We start from the raw sequence: 16,795 nt of genomic DNA on the forward strand, positions 1-16,795 counted from the left end.
TTTCAGGCATATATATATATATATATATATATATATATATATATATATATATATATATATATATATTTTTTTTTTTTCCTATCAATATGAATTTGTTAGCTTATCTCCATCTATCTGTATCTGTTTATCTGTCTGCCCACTTATTTGTACCTTTCAAATTGATTATCTATATATCTTCACACAGACATATGGCATAGGTAGTGGTGGCGTGTGTGTGTGCGATTTAAGCTAAAGAGAATATGTTCAAAGAAATCCCTAATGAAATCTCATCTTCAGTTTACAGATAAGGAAATCTGGCAACTGATATAAGTAATGAAAACTTTCCCATGTGGAGGCGCTGGCCAGACACTCGACACTCAACACAAGACTCACTCACTTCTATCTTAGCCTGGCAGGGAGGACAGAGAGGCCGGGATGAAAAGAGGCTTTATTCTCACTGGTCCTCCACCACAACAACTAGGGCTGGAGATCCTGCCTGCTGCTGCTGCTGCTGCTTCTTGTTGCTGTTGCTGCTGTAGTTGTTGTTCTGTTGGTTGTAGCAGGACCCTCGGTAGTAGTAACTGTGTACAGTGGTAGCAAAAAGCACGATACTCTCAGACATTATTGTTATTTATTTATCATCATCATTCATCATTATTAACATTATAAAGGATTGACTGAAAACCTCACTACAACGGAAATTTCCAGGTGTGAAAACTCTTGTGTGAAAGTTTCCCGGAGTTATGTTTTTATTCATTTTTTTATATATATAACGAACAAACGAGACTGACTGTGAAGACAAATAAAAAAAAGAAAAAAAAAAGTGTTACCAGCCAGGGATTGTGTTCTGAAATGGCGCGCTCTTTCCACCACAAGTGTTCAGGCAAGGGATCGATGAATGGTCGTTTTCAAGTGTTCATCGCAAATTTATACCGAGGAACGTGTTTTAACCTTCCCCTATTGATTAAACATGAGAAAACCAAAACTAATTCTTCAAAACCCTTAGAACTGTTTTGAGACATGCATAATTTTTCATTTTTCACCGCAAATTTCAGCTGTACCTTTTAACCTCCCCTATTCAATACACCATAAAGAGCCTTGGAAACCTTACAATTGGTTTTAGAAGGGCAGAAACACTTAGATTGGTGTTCATGGTTGTTTTTCTTCTCCATCTGTATAATTACTTAGACAAACCTTAATTAAACCACAAGAAAAACACCCTCAAAACACCAATAAACACCTTCCACCAGAGCCTTAAGAACCAAGAGGAAGGAACAAAACATTTCAGAACACACTGCCTGTTTTTTTTTCATCTTTACTATTTTTTATCAAGATTACGATACATCCTTGCGGGGAGCCATTACTTCTCGCGCTAACCACCACCAGGGTCGTTTGTGATAATGCGAGGGGGTGTCAAAGTGAACCCAGGCTATTTGAAAACACGCCCAGCATCTGTGTGACCCCAAGCGGCGGCCCTCGTGTGAAGCAATGGCCCGTTTGTCTTGAAGGATTAACGATATTTTGTTTTATTATTGGTATGTGAGCGTTATGATCTCGTGTGTGTGTGTGTGTGTGTGTGTGTGTGTTTACAGGGTACATTCAAGCTTATGTCTCATCTCTCACTAATTTCTCCAGTTTTGTTCTCCTTTTTGTCTAAGATTGCATATTTTTAAGTCTACAATTTGAGAAAAACTATGATAATTCAGTTTTAATTGCAACGTCAAACTTTTTCCTTAGTGAAGAAAAAGCGAAAACTTGCACTCACCAAATCATCACATACTCTATAATGCACCTTAACAACAAAACTAACAATTGAATCATGGACTAACACCAAACTGTCACCTTTGCCATATATAAACGTTCACCTCACCAACAAAAAACTGCCTCACATCTCTTGAACACCAACGTACATTTCAGAAAACGTGAAAATTTAGCGGAGACCAGACAAACTTTAACTAGACCTTGTAAAACGTCTATACGATACAAAGAAACGCGTATGTATTTATGTATCTATGTATGTTGTGTGAATTGTGTCATGTGGGGGATGAGAAGATGAAGGGGACGAGAAAAAAAAATAATAAGGCAGAAGAAAGTTAAGATAAAGAAAAAAAAAAAATGAAAATGAAGCCAAACAAGTGGAGCACCTAATTACTTTTGTCAGGTCCCCAGTGACCACCGCCAGGGCTGTGACGCGCTAACACACAAACGCACACACTTGGCCGATAGAAAACGCGCAACCCACCTCACCTCCCCTGCCTCAGTTCATTGACCTAAACTAATATCACATTCTGCAAATCCAACGAAGGTTACGGATCGGGTTGGGTTCGGTTAGGTTAGGTTAGAGTGTGTGAAAGAATATCCTCTTAATTAACTTGTCAACAAAGCACAACCAGAGATAGGTAAGAGAGTAGTAGTAGTAGTAGTAGTAGTTATAGTAGTCGTAGTAGTTACAATACATAGTAGTAATAACGAATAATAGTAACCATACAAAAAAAAATCGTATTACTATTCTTGTTACGGTATTATTACAGTCCGCGCGTGTGTGTGTGTGTGTGTACGTATGTGTGTGTGTGGAACCATGTACACGTTATGCTATGAGTGTGCGCGCGCGTGTACGAGTGATAAAAAACAAAGCGTCGTGAATACAAACGTACGTAAATATTGAATACGTAATACAAGAAATACATAAAGATACGTGGATTTAACAGAGGAGGTGGGTGGGTGGATGGGTGGGTGTGGGTGGGGTGGCGGGCGTGGCTTGGTGTGTGGCGGCGCCGGGACCACTGACTGACGTAATGGAATGAAGGGAAGCAGACTCCACTTGCTTGTATCGCCGGAGAGAAAGGCGCGGGTTATTTAAACGTAGAATTGAAAACGGTTTCTTATTTTCGTTTGTTTTCCTTGTGAAAGAAAAAAAATTACAATAATAATAACAAAAAAAGAAGAAAAGCGCAAACAGAGAACGCAGAAATAGAAATCGGTCTTTTACGTTTAGTTTTCCTCATAATTACACTAAAATTAAATGAAACCGGGACAAAAAAACATTAAGAAAACTAATGTAAAGATAAGAAAAACTAAGAAAAACACGCATAAGAAAAACAAAACTCAAAACTTGATCTTAACTTTCATTTCCCTCAATAAAAAAATAAATAAAAACAAACAGCGTGGAAAGCTACGAAAAGTTGTATATAAATAGCGTGTTTTATATTACTCTTGCTATTGTTGTTACCTTCAAAATTTGCGGATATGCTTTGACTGACTGACTGACTGATACGTGTGTGTGTGTGTTTTCTTGAAATACATAGTGGTGGTGGTGGTAGTGGTGGTGTGGTTCAGTGAAACATGAAGACTATAGAGAGGATAAAGAGGAGGAGATGGGGAAGAAAAAGGAAAAGGAAAAGAAGGAGAAATAGAAAGAGGAGAGGGAGAAAGGAGAAGAGAAAGAGATGTAGTTTTTCAAGAGGCAACAATAAAGATAAAAGGATAAGATATAAAGACTTAGAAAGGAGGACAAGGAAGATTAGGTAATACAGGAAAAGATAGGAGAAAATATTAACATACAAGAGTGACAGCAGAAAAGGAGGACAGGAAGAGATGACAAATTCCGAAGATGATTTATAATTCCACTGCAGAATAAGAGAGAAAAAAAAGGTGGGTAAAGATGAAAGAGGAGAATGAGGAAGATTAGTAAACATCTATTGGAGAAAAAAGAAACATGATAAAGAACGAATAATGAAAAGAAGAGATAATTAATAAGTTCACTGAAGATAAAATGAAAAATGGAGAAACCTGTAGAAAGGAGAAAAACAAGAAAAGAAAGGAAAAGATGACAAACAGATAGACAGACAGGCAGTTAAAACATTGATAAAGAGAAAAAACAAGAAAAGAAAGGAAAAAGATGAGACAGATATAGTTCAAAACAAAAAAATGGAGAAAAAAAACAAAAAGTAAAAGAAAGAAAAATGGCAGACAGAGGGAGAGAAAAACAAGAAAAGAAAGGAAAAGTAAGGAAAAAGATGACAGACAGACAGATAGTTCACATTAAAAAAGGCTGTAGTGGCATCCGGTTCCATACAAATAAGGTCTTACAATTGTCTTCATAAAAATTACGCGAATATTGTAAAATTTCCAGTAACAAACACATCATCATTCCAAACGATTCCTGCTTCCTTCCTTCTAGAAAAAAAAAATAAATAAATAATAATAGCAATAATAAATACTAAGTCAGCATAGATAAAGAGATAATAGATAATAAAGATAGTGAGTGTGCAGAGTAAGATAATGTAAGATAGAGGTAACAGAAGTAGTAATAACAATGGAGATAGTGTGGAGAGAGAGAGAGAGAGAGAGAGAGAGAGAGAGAGAGAGAGAGAGAGAGAGAGAGAGAGAGAGAGAGAGAGAGAGAGAGAGAGAGAGAGAGAGAGAGAGAGAGAGAGAGAGAGAGAGAGAGAGAGATAGAATAAGACAATGAGTAGCAGAGACTGAGGAGATAAAAATAAAAAAATAATAAAAAATGGCCATAATTTACAGTATAGAGTACACACAAAAAAAAATTATTGTATACATAACACGTAAAACACTAATAATAGTAATGCGTACCTAAATAATAATAATAATAATAATAATAATAATAATAATAATAATAATAATAATAATAAATAAAAAATAAAAACTTCACAAAAAAAAAATAGAACAAGACACAAAAATAATGATAAAGGAAAGTAATAATCATAACAATAACAATAATAATAATAACTTAAGCATAAAGAACCAACATACAATTTTTCTTTCCCTCATTCACCATCATCAAATCTTTACCTCTTCAATTAATTACCTCACTTTTCAACACTTCAATAACACTTGGCAACTTCCTAAAAAAAAAAAAAAAAAAAAACGAGAAGGGAGCGAGGGGGACAGGATGGGAGGTGCAGTGTGGTATGGGGAGTATGGGGGAAGGATAAGGTGTGGTAGGGGATGTGGTGAAGGGGTTGTGGTAGTGGTAGTGGTAGTGGTAGTGGTGGTGGTGGTGTGTGGTGGGGTGCACAAGGAGACAGGATGAAAGATTTAGTATGTTTTTAAGGTGTGGTGGGTGTTGGGGGTGGTTTAATGTGTGGGGGTACTGATGACTACAGAATGGGAATGGTAGGGGAAGGATGGGGAAGGTCGTGTGTAGGCTGGGAATATAAAACATGTAGGATTTTTTTTTACTTAGGATGAAGTTTGTATGGGAAAAATTTTCGAGAGAGAGAGAGAGAGAGAGAGAGAGAGAGAGAGAGAGAGAGAGAGAGAGAGAGAGAGAGAGAGAGAGAGAGAGAGAGAGAGAGAGAGAGAGAGAGAGAGAGAGAGAGAGAGAAAGGCAATTAAAATTTACAAAAGAAGCTACTTATAATTAACGGTGTGAAGTTAACTTTTTTTTGTCATCATAATAATAAATTTTTAAACGTATTTTTTTGTTTCCTTTCCTTTCTTAATTAACATCATTCATCATCATCATCTTCATCATCATCATCATTTTCTCTTAATTATACGGTTGTGTTATCACTTATTCCTGTTTTGTCATCATCATCATCACCACGGCAAGCACCACTTGACATCCCTCCGGGGCGGTGGGGGGGAGGCCAGACAGAAGGGGGGTATGGGAAAACCTAGCGGCGGGGCATAAACCCCCCCCTGGGTCCACCTCGGTTGTTGTCACGATTGTAGTTAGGCCGGCTACCCCCCCGCCCTTGCAGTCCTCCCGGGGGTCCCTGCCGGAAGCCACCCCCCATGCCCCCTCGGCCACTGGTGGGGCGCCCCATGCCTCCCTCCACGCGCAGACGGGCCTTCTTCTCTTCCACATTGAGGCGGTGCTCTCCGTTCAGGTGGATGGGCTGTGAGTGCAAGGCGTGGTTAGGTAAGGTGCTAGGTTAAGTTAGGTTAGGTAAGCTAAGGTTAATTCTGGTTTTCATTTTTTGTGGTTTGGGTGTGGTGTGGTGTGGTATGGTATGGTGTGGTTAAGTTAGGTGAGAAGTGAGGAGAGGTGAGGTGAGGTGAAGTGAAGTGAGGTATGGTATGTTTAAGTTAGTTAAAGCAAGGTGTGGTGTGGTGTGTTGTGGTGAGGTGTGTTATGGTGTGGTTAGGTATGATTAGCTTCCTCATGTGTGATGTGGTGCAGTGTGGTAAGGTTAAATTACATGAATGAGACCATTAAGTGCAGCTTTGTCAATAATCTTCCCTCCTTCCTTCCTGGACTCACCCTACTGTCCAACACTCTGGTGACGGTGCTCTCCTCCTCAAAGGTGATGAAGCCAAAGTTGGGCACCTGTCCCTTGGGTCCGGTCTTGCTCTTGGCAGTGTTTATCCTGATGTCCATGATCTTGCCGAACCGCGAAAACTCAGACTGTGGCAGAGAGTAAGAGTAAGAAAGATGGTGGTGGTGGTGGTGTTACATAGGTTTGAGACTGACAGACCAAATAAATGACTGACTGAGTGACTGATTGATGACAAAATTGAAAATATACATAAGTGACTGAGTGAGTGAAAAAATGAACACCTGACTGACAGAGTGACTGAGCAACATGAAATGGAAAATAGAAACAAGTGACTAAGTGAAAAAATAAACATCTGACTGATTAAATACACAATTGACTGTCTGACTGGATAGCAAGAGTAGAAATACCTAAATGACTAACCGAAGAACTACAAACACAATAAACTGACACTAAAAAACACACACAACACAAAAAATTTAAACACACAAAAATGAAACTAAAAAATACACTTAATTAGAAAAACTTAAAACAGAAAATAGAAAAAACTCAACAGTCTGACGAACACAACCACCTCAACACAACACAGCTAACAGACTGACAAAACTGAACACACTACACAAACAATAAAAAATACACTTCAACTACAAAAAAACACAAAATAGAATAATACCAACAGTCTAACCAACACTAGCACCTCTACACAACACACTACGCTGACAGCCTGTGTTGTTGTTACCTTGAGCTCCTCCTCCCCTGCAGTGTGAGGCAGGTTCCCCACAAAGATCTGTTGGCTGTCAGGCACAAGTGGTCTTCTCTTCTCCTCCCCTCCCAGGCTGTCTGTTGGCCGCAGGAAGGAACACAGGTTAGATAGGGACAAAATAGAGGTTGTATAGGGTGTGTGGTTGTGTCAAGGTGTGTTAGTAAGGTAGTAGATAAGTTAGTAAGGGTGTTTATTTAGCTTCTAACTCTGTGTGTTGGCCACAGGAAGGATCATAGGTTACATAGGGATAAAATAGGAGTTGTATAGGGTGTGTGCAGGTGTGTAAGGGTGTGTTAGGTAAAGTAAGGATGTGTATTCAGCTTCTGATTTCTTTTTGTCGTAGGAAGGAACACAGGTCAGATAGGGACAAAAAGGAGGCTGAATAGGATGTGTAAGGGTGTGTATTCAGCTTCTAATTTCTTTTGTGTGTTGCAGGAAGGAACACAGGCCAGATAGGGACAAAATGGAGGTTGTGTTGAGGTGTGTTAGGTAAAGTAAGGGTGTGTATTCAGCTTCCAACTCCCTGTATATTGGCCGCAGAAAGAAACACAGGTCAAATAAGGACAAAATGGAGGTTCTAAAGGGTGTGTGGTTGTGTTGGGGTGTTAGGTAAAGTAAGGGTGTGTATTGAGCTAAGTCTGTGTGTGTCACAGGAAGGAACGCAGGGCAGATAGGGACACAGGAATAAAAGAAAGTGAGGGAAGCTACAGTTACAATGAAGGTTGAAAAGGGTGTGTGTTATGTAAAGCATGTTAGGATAAGTAAGGGTGTGACATTCAGCTTGTGACTCCTTGTGTGTTTTCAGGAATGCAGGTCAAATATGGACCAAACAAAGGCTGAGCAGTGTGTGGGTCTGTATGGGTCGGTGTGGCCCTGTGTTAAGTGGTGTAGAGATAACAATACATGTCTAATTCATGATACACAGGCGGCAGAAAGGAATGCTGATGAGAAGGGAGTAAAATGAAGTGATATCACACCTCAAACTTAAGAAAGATGTGTCTTTTCATGTGTGTAAGAATGGAAACAAACCCAAACAATGTCTTGACCTGCCCTCCTCACCACCACCGCCACCACTCACCCAGTTCCGTGTTCTCCTCACTGTTGGGGCGGTAGGGGCGGTCCCTGGGGTCCTCGGCCACCCTGCATGGTGCGTGGGTTGCGCTGGGTGAAAGTGCCGCCACCGGGCTGGGTGGGGGCCTGGCTGCCCATGCCGCCGCTCACTGCCACTGTTGGGGTGGAGGCCGCCGCCGCCGCCGCTGAAGTGGGTGGAGGCCGATTGTTGATCTCCACACGGTTCTGGAAAATGGTTTGGTAATGTCAGGTTACATTCTATCTATTGATTAGGTTAGGTTACATTCTATCAGCTCAATAGGGATACTAGTAACTGAGTGGGCCTTTTTTTAACCTACCCTACCCTACCCTTGGCCAGTCCTCCTCCCTTACATAATAAAAACAAGGGACAAATGTCTTGAAACTTCCCTCTTAAAAGTCAAGTTGTAGGAAGACGAAAATACAGAAGCAGGCAGGGAGATCCAGAGTTTACCGAAGGCCTCAATAATTGATGAAAATTAACCAAATGACAGCATGAAACAAACTACTGAATGGATGAATGAATTAACCAACTGCCTCACTGAATGACTAAATGACTGCCTGACTGACTGCCTAAACACAACCACCACCACAATACAACCAAACCATCCCAACAACAACAACAAACACTCACCATGGCAGGGGTCTGGTGAGGGACTGCGGAGGGTGCTGGGGGGGCTACAGACTGGGGCTGGGAGGCTGTGGGGATAGATGGAGGGGCTGGGGGGAAGCCTTGGTTTTTGAAGAGGTTGGCATAGGTCTTGGGCTCGCTGGAAACAGGCTGCTGCTGGATGGGGTCTGGCTGGGGTGGGTCTGGTTCCGGGGCCTCCTTGGGCGGGGCTGCGATGTCATCCCAGGATGGGGATTGGGTCTCGGCACCCCAGCTGTCTGTGCTCGGGGCAACACGCGACCACCCGTCCTGATCCTGGCAGGGGAGAGGTGCGGGTGGTGAGGTGAGGGGAGGGAAGGGTTGGGTAAAGTTAAGAAAGGAGAAGAGAAGAGAAGAGAGGAGAGAGAGGAGAGAGGAGGAGAGAAGAGGCAGAGAGGAGACAGGAGGAGAGGAGAGGAGAGGAGAGGAGAGGAGAGAGGAGGAGAGAAGAAAGAGGCAGAGAGGAGAGGAGAGGAGAGGAGAGGAGAGGACAGGAGGGAAGGGAAGGGAAGGGAAGGGAAGGGAAGGGAAGAAGAGAAGAGAAAACAAAGGAAAGAAATTGCAAAGCTAGGCTAGAAGGCTGCAACAACAAACTTCTCTCTCTCTCTCTCTTTCTTTCTTTCTCTTCTAATAAGTATAAGTTTTCCTCAATTTCATTACTACTTCTACTACTACTACAACTACTATCACCACACCACCACCACCACCTCCTCCTCCTCCCTTTACCTTCTCCGGAGTGGTTGGTCTCTCAGGGGCGGCGGTCTCGGGGACGGTGGATGCCGGGGGTGTGGGGGAGAGGGGTGGGGGCACAAGGGGGGCGGTGGCAGCCGTGGGTGGAGAGGCTCCTGGACCAGCAGCCACTACGGGAGTTACCTGGTGGTGGGAGAGCAAAACACTTTAATACGAGTCTTTTTAATAAGTGATGAGGGTTTTAAGGGTGTTTTTGTGGCTCTAATAAGAGATTAACAAGATTTGTACATTAAGAGGTCTTTCTGTGGGTCTAGTAACAGATTAACAAGACTTCTACATTATTAAGAGGTGTTTTTGTGGCTCTAGTAACAGATTAACAAGATTTCTACATTATTCAGAGGTGTTTTTGTGGCTCTAGTGACAGATTAACAAGATTTCTACATTATTAAAAGGAGAAATACTCTTGAGAAAACAGTTTATCATCTACGTGGTGGTGACAATGATTTTAAGGGTGTTTTTATGGTTCTAGAGACAGATTAACAAGATTTCAGCAATTACTAACATCAAAAGCACTCCTGAGAACTTAGCTAATTATTTTTGTGATCTTGGAAAACTTGCAGTGAAAAATAAATGCATTTCTGAATATCGAAACCAAATGTAATCAAGCCTAACCCAACCCAACCCAACCCAACTCGACCTGACCTAAATAAATGATACGAGTTTTTAAGCATATTTTCACTCACAGGAACTGGTGTAGGGACCTGTGGGGGGGCCGGGGCAGATGATGGGGCCGGGGCAGGTGCCGGGGGGGTTGGCTCAGGTTCCGGGGGATGGGGTGCCCCGTTGAGGGTGGTGACACTAGGGGTGGTGGATGCCGGAGGGGAAGTGAAGCCCTGGGTAGGAAGAGGGGGCTCCAGCTCCTCCTCTCCATCGCTGCCGGCCTCCTCTCCGCCCTCCTCGTCGCTGAACACCTGAGAACACACAGGTAATTAGGGGGCAGCTGGTTAGGTTGGGTGTTCCTGTGTGTGTGTGTGTGTGTGTGTGTGTGTGTGTGTGTGTGTGTGTGTGTGTGTGTGTGTGTGTGTGTGTGTGTGTGTGTGTGTGTGTGTGTGAATTAGCCCTTATTATGTACATTCTTTCTCTAATTGTATTTAAAGCAACTAACTGAAGACTGAGTAACTAAATGACCGACTGTTTTACTGAATTATCAAGTAACTGACTGACTGACTGGCTGACTGACACACGCACAGACAGACGAAAGTGATGGAAACAGAATAAATAGACACAAATAAGATAGATATCTCTACAGTGTGTTACATCCGCATCACTCACTCACTCACTCATTCATTCACTCACTAACTCATTTACTCACTCACTCACTCACTCGCACACACACACACACACACACACACAGATAAAATGACAAGCCTTTTATAAGATACTCAAACTCAAACACAAACACAAACACACACACACACATACCCCAACAAAAAACCACAAACACCCCACGAAGCCTCTTAATCACACACACAAAACTTTTCTCCCTACACACACACACACCAGCACCCAAACCCACCACTACACACCCAAAACCTTCCAAGACACCCAGACACCCTCAAACATCCCCCTACAAATCTCCCCACCCACACCCAGCACCCCCAAGACCCACCTACTACCGCCAAAAGCCCCCAAACCTCTGAACTACACCCCAGTAGGTCCCAGACACACTCAGACAAACTCAAACCACAACACACACCCACACACCCCAGACTCACCCACTATACCCCTCTCTCATACACTTATCAGCCCTCAAACACACCCAGACACCCTCCAACACCTACATACACACATTATACACCCACACCTCCTCAAACACCTATATACACTCATGATACACCCTCTAACACCCATTATACATCCACACACACACCCATACACCCTCAGACATCTACATACACCCATTATACACCTGCAAACACACCAAGACACACTCAAACACCCCTATACGCTTACTATACACCCCAAAACACACCCAGACACACTCAAACACCCCTACATACACCCCCAAACACACTCATACACTTATTACATACTGCCACACACACTCAAATACCCCTGCACACTCATTACACCCAGACCCACCCAAGACACCCCTCCTACACCTCGCCAACACCCGACAGCCCCCAGACTTACCTCGTCCTGGTAGCGGAAGATGTCGTTGTGAACATAGTACTTTTTGGGTGTCTGTGGGGCCAAAACGAAGGTCTGCATGAAGCGACGCATGGGGTTTCCGTTGTTGGACAGCTCGCCGGTCACCTGTGGAAGGACGTTTGAGTGTTAGTTTGTTTACCCAGTAGTGTTTAGAACATACATATATATATACCTCCCTGAAAAGTGTTTAGTACTATGAAATGTGAATGTTCTCTTAGAGCCTTTCGTATGTCCTTGAATTTCGTTTGTATATGTTAGATTTTTTCTCTAACAGTAATATGCAAGTTTATAAAAAGTTAGAAATGAACCTTTACATTTATTTTGGGGTTGGAAAAAAATAAAGAAAGAAAATAATAAAATAAAATAAAATAAAAACTAAATAAATAAAAAAAAAAATGCAACTTACCATGATGACATTATTGGTTAAGAATCGTTTAGGTGTCTGCCCCCCTCTCTCTCTCTCTTTCTCCCTTCACTTTGCTGTCCCCTTCTCTTCTTTTTCTTCTGTCTGTCCTCCTCTTATCCCTCCTTCACCTTTCTCCTCTCACTTTTTCACATACTTGGCCACCTCTTCATCTCTTTCTTTCACCTTTCTCCTCTCCCTTTTTTCACATAGCTGTCCCACTTCTTCCTCCTCCTCCTCTCTTCCTTCCTTCCCTTAACTCCTCCCCCAGACTCACCTGGATGACCACCCCATCACCCAGCGTTGCCTGCGCGTCCACCATCCGAATCTTGGCATGGCAGTCACGAAAGTTCAGCCCCATGATGACCTTGTGGATGTCCGCCTGGCCAACGATTGGCTCACTCATCGACGTGTGGCCCCCATGCAGGAACGATGAGTTGTGACTGAAGAATCTGTGGGGGTCAGGTCAGTTTAGGTCACATCAGGTTAGGTGAGGTTAGGAAATAATGATGTTATGACAGGTTAGGGTGAAAAAAAGTTTGTTATGTTAGGTTAAGTTAGGGAAATAATTATGTTAGGCTAGGTTTGATGTAATATTAGGTTAGGTTAGGAAATAATTATGTTAGAAAATTATTAATATAGGATACATCAGGGTGAAAAATGTTAGGTTAGGTTAGGTTAGGAAAGAATTATGTTACGCTATGTTAGAAAATCATTTGGGTAAGTTACGTTGTGGAGAAAAAATAGTTAGGTTAGGCTGAACTAGAAAAAAAAAAAAAAATATGCTGTTATGTTATGTTAGAAAATTATTATTATTAAATTAGTAATGGAAAATAATAAGGTTAGGTTAAGTTAGGTTAGAAGGGAGAAAATAATGGTTAGGCTAAGTTGGAGGGGGGATGGGGGGAAGTGAAGGAAAAGTGCAGTGAATTAATGAAGGAAAAATATGGTAGGTTAGGTAATGCCCCTATGTGTCTGTCTGTCTGTGTGTCTGTCCATCTCTGTCTATCTGCCTGCATGTCTGTCTGTCTATCTTTCTGTCTGTCAGTTAGTCTGTTTTTCTGTCTGTCTCTGTCTTTCTCTTCTCTTCACTTGGGTCTCTAATTCTTCCTTCAAGGCAAAATGATATCATAGACACCTCCACCTCCTCCTCCTCCTCCTCCTCTTCCCTCAAGCAATCCACCACCACCACCACCACCTCCTCTTACTCCTCCTCTTCCCTCAAGCACACACACACACACACACAGACACCAATCCACTGCCACTGCCACTACCACCACCACCACAACACCAGTTCAGGTTACAACAGTGAGACAATCTAATCTCTCTCCCTTCCTCTGACTCCCTGACAAGAGAGTGACAGGCAAACTACTGAAGGTTAGGCTAGGTTAGGTCAGGTAAACCCCTTCGGTACTAGGGCATGTTTTTACCTTGAGATTTATACACCATTAGACCATTTTATTGACATTAGGAAGGGTCTATGGAAGTCAAAATATTAATGGCCACAGTCTTCACTATTTTAATCCCTTCAGTACTGGGACACATTTTTACCTAGAGATTTGTGTACAATTAGACCATTTTATTGACACTAAGAAAGGTCTATGGAGGTCAGAAGATTAATGGCCACAGTCTTCACTATTTCAATCCCCCAACACGAGTTTCTGAGCTGTATAGAATCACCAAACAGTCACCAGAATGAATAGGGAAATGCATCATGGTCATGGTTAAGTTAGACACTGAAATTATGGCAAAGTAGTAAAGGTAAGGTCAGATAAGGTCATTAGAGTGAGTGACTGGCAAACTAGTGAAGGTAAGGTCAGGTTAGAGAGTGAAATTAACACATGAGCAGCCCCTTCATGTCACCTTCCTGTTTTCCTTCCCTATGACACAGACACAGATGAAAAGACATGGAAGCTAATAAAAGACAATGGAACTAGTAATGAAAGGTAATTGTTGTTTTTTATCACCGTTTTCTATTTTGTGGTATTTAAGACAGTTTTGATTTAATTGGCTAAACTAGATTGAAGAAAAGATGTATGTGACACTCTCTCTCTCTCTCTCAAAACACACTAAAAAAAAATCGCACTCAACATCCCAACCTTCCTCACTCTTTCCCTCCCAGCTCTCCTCCCTTTCCCCCTCTCTTAGCTCTCCTTCCTTCCCCCTCTCCCAGCTCTCCTCCTTTTCCCTTCTCTTAGCTCTCCTTCTCCCTTTCCCCCTCTCTAAGCTCTCCTTCCTTCCCCCTCTCCCAGCTCTCCTTCTCCCTTTCCTTCTCTCCCAGCTCTCTTTCTCCCTCTCCCAGCTCTCCTCTCTTTCCCCCTCTCCCAGCTCTCCTCCTTTCTCCCCTCCCCCAGCTTACCGGTGGAGGTGCAGGGGGGCCTTGTTGAGCACCGTGTAATACTGGCGCACAAACTCAAGGCCAACGCACTGCGGGGTTGGAGTTTCCATGACCATCCTCTGACACGCCTCCTGTTGGCATAGATAAGGTGTTAGGTGAGGTGAGGTTTGGTTAGGTGTGGTGTGGTTAGGTGTGGTTGGGTGAGGTGAGGATTTGGGTTAGTTTTTGGGGTAGGGTAAGGTAAATTATGGTATGGTAAGGTCTTGAACGGATTAAGTGAAGAGATTGTAGCAGCAGAAAGTGTGCACAAATTGAAGGAAAAGCTGGATAAATGTAGATATGGAGAAAGGTCACTTGGAGCCACACTCAAACCCTGGGATACACACACACACACACACACATACAACTTACTATCACTCAAACACACACACACCACCACTGCCACCGCCACCACCACAGGAAGCAACAAGCGGAAGAGAGATGAAGTCGTGGAAAGAAAATCCAAGTAGCATCCGTTGAGTTGAAGACAGATAGAGAGAGAGTGGATAAGCACCCTTACTCACATCCTGAACACACACACACACACACACACAAAGGTCAGTCAGTGTTTTAAGGGACATCCAAGTCGAGTTTTATTTATTTATTTATTTATGTTTTTTTATGTCTAGAATTGTGGGTATTTGGAGTGGCTTAAGTGTGGATGTCATTACAGAAGTTACCTTACTAAAATATTAAGGAATACAAGAAATGAAGGTAATATTAAGAGTGATTTGTGTTTCTTTCCTGTTCCATTCACGTCTCTCTCTCTCTCTCTCTCTCTTGCAACATATCTAGAGAAAAGTTTGATAAAAAATAGAGATATGAAGACTAACAAACCTCACACTAAAAACCAAACATTAATGACTCTCTCTCTCTCTCTCTCTCTCTCTCTCTCTCTCTCTCTCTCTCAGAATCCCAGTTTACACCCATCTCTCTCCCTCTCCCACCCTCTCTCTCTCTCTCTACAAATCAGTTTATCTCACCCTCTCTCCTGTTAACAGATAAACAAACACAAAAACAAAATAAATAAATAAATAAATAAATAAATAAATAAGTAACATAGGAAGGTAAACAAATTCTTACATTAAACAAACAAACAAACAAACAGCCAACATCACCTCAAAAACACTCTCTCTCTCTTGTAACTGATCTAGAGACACAAGAGAGAAGCACCACACCACACCACACCACACCACATCACCACACTCCACCACATCACACACTCCACCACAACACACACACCACCACACCACATACCATCACCACACTTCACCAAACACTACACACACACACACACATCACTATCTCCTGCACTGATGATTACTGGGAACTGGTATTACTAAGCTTGATAAGATACAGAAGTGGTGTGTGGGTGTGTGTGTTTGTGTGTGTGTGTGTGTGTGTGTGTGATGAGAGAAAGGAATGACATAACCCAAAGAACAATTGAAAGAAAGACAAAATGACAAAAAGAAAGAAAAAAAAATGAACTTAATCCAATGTTGTCCAGGTTCACTTCAGGTTGTTGTCATTAGCACTGCCTTTATAATGCCATCCCTTTCTCTTTTTTCTTATTTTCTCTTTTTATACCATGTGAGCTTTTCATGAGAATTTCTGGGCTAAAGGGATACTTTTTAAGGGTAACTCTTATCTCAAAGCCCACCCGCTAGGAAACTGTTGCCCTGAGTGAGGAAGCCCAACATACACTCAGACCGTGGACAGGATTTGAACCTGTGTGCTTGGAGACCCCTCGGACCCCAAAGCACGCATGGTTCCACTGTACCACGACGGCCCACTTAAAGGATTAGATGGTTTGCAAAGTTAATTACGGTTTTAAAGGGGAATATACTGTAATGTTGCCAATGTGTGTAACTTTCCAGACATGAATACTGGCTGTACTAACACAAAACATTCATCAATATTCTTCTATGTATCCCTTAAGCTGCTAATGTTTCTCTTATCGTTTGCCTTATTGGAGATACACAATGGAACAATTAATGAAAGACAATGAAAAAAATGTATCTAATCTTACAGACATGAAAACAAGCAGTACTAACTCGGAAATTAATAATATTGTCAGCTGCCATCATGTCACCTTCCTGCTTCCTTCCATACTGCACCACCGAGACACACAGATGATACGCAATGCAAAAATTAACAAGACAATGGAAAAAGTGTATCGTAACCTTACAAATATGAAAACTGGCTGTACTAACTCAGAAATTAGTACAATATTAGCATTCCTCCATCAGGTTTCCCTCCTACTGCACCACCAAGACAGAGATACACGAAAGACAAGGGAACAATTAATGAAAGACAAAGGAAATAATGTATCTAAACTCCCTCGTAGGAATACTGACTGTACAAGCTGCCAAAGGAACACAATATT

General features: G+C 42.1%; 1 protein-coding gene across 1 annotated transcript; it reads right to left on the reverse strand.

Annotated features, from left to right (window-relative positions):
- Positions 1 to 5,171: 5,171 nt before the first annotated feature.
- Positions 5,172 to 16,508, reverse strand: LOC123517963 (ras GTPase-activating protein-binding protein 2-like). The gene is given in 12 exon segments (XM_045278464.1): positions 5,172 to 5,849; positions 6,215 to 6,358; positions 6,967 to 7,067; positions 8,069 to 8,118; positions 8,120 to 8,286; positions 8,714 to 9,004; positions 9,455 to 9,601; positions 10,162 to 10,389; positions 11,612 to 11,734; positions 12,310 to 12,484; positions 14,392 to 14,501; positions 16,464 to 16,508. Coding segments are annotated over 12 exon segments (1,794 nt in total). The 5' UTR covers positions 16,497 to 16,508; the 3' UTR covers positions 5,172 to 5,624.
- Positions 16,509 to 16,795: the final 287 nt, after the last annotated feature.

This window comes from Portunus trituberculatus, chromosome 6 (genome assembly GCF_017591435.1).
Source record: "Portunus trituberculatus isolate SZX2019 chromosome 6, ASM1759143v1, whole genome shotgun sequence".
Lineage (NCBI taxonomy): Eukaryota > Metazoa > Arthropoda > Malacostraca > Decapoda > Portunidae > Portunus > Portunus trituberculatus.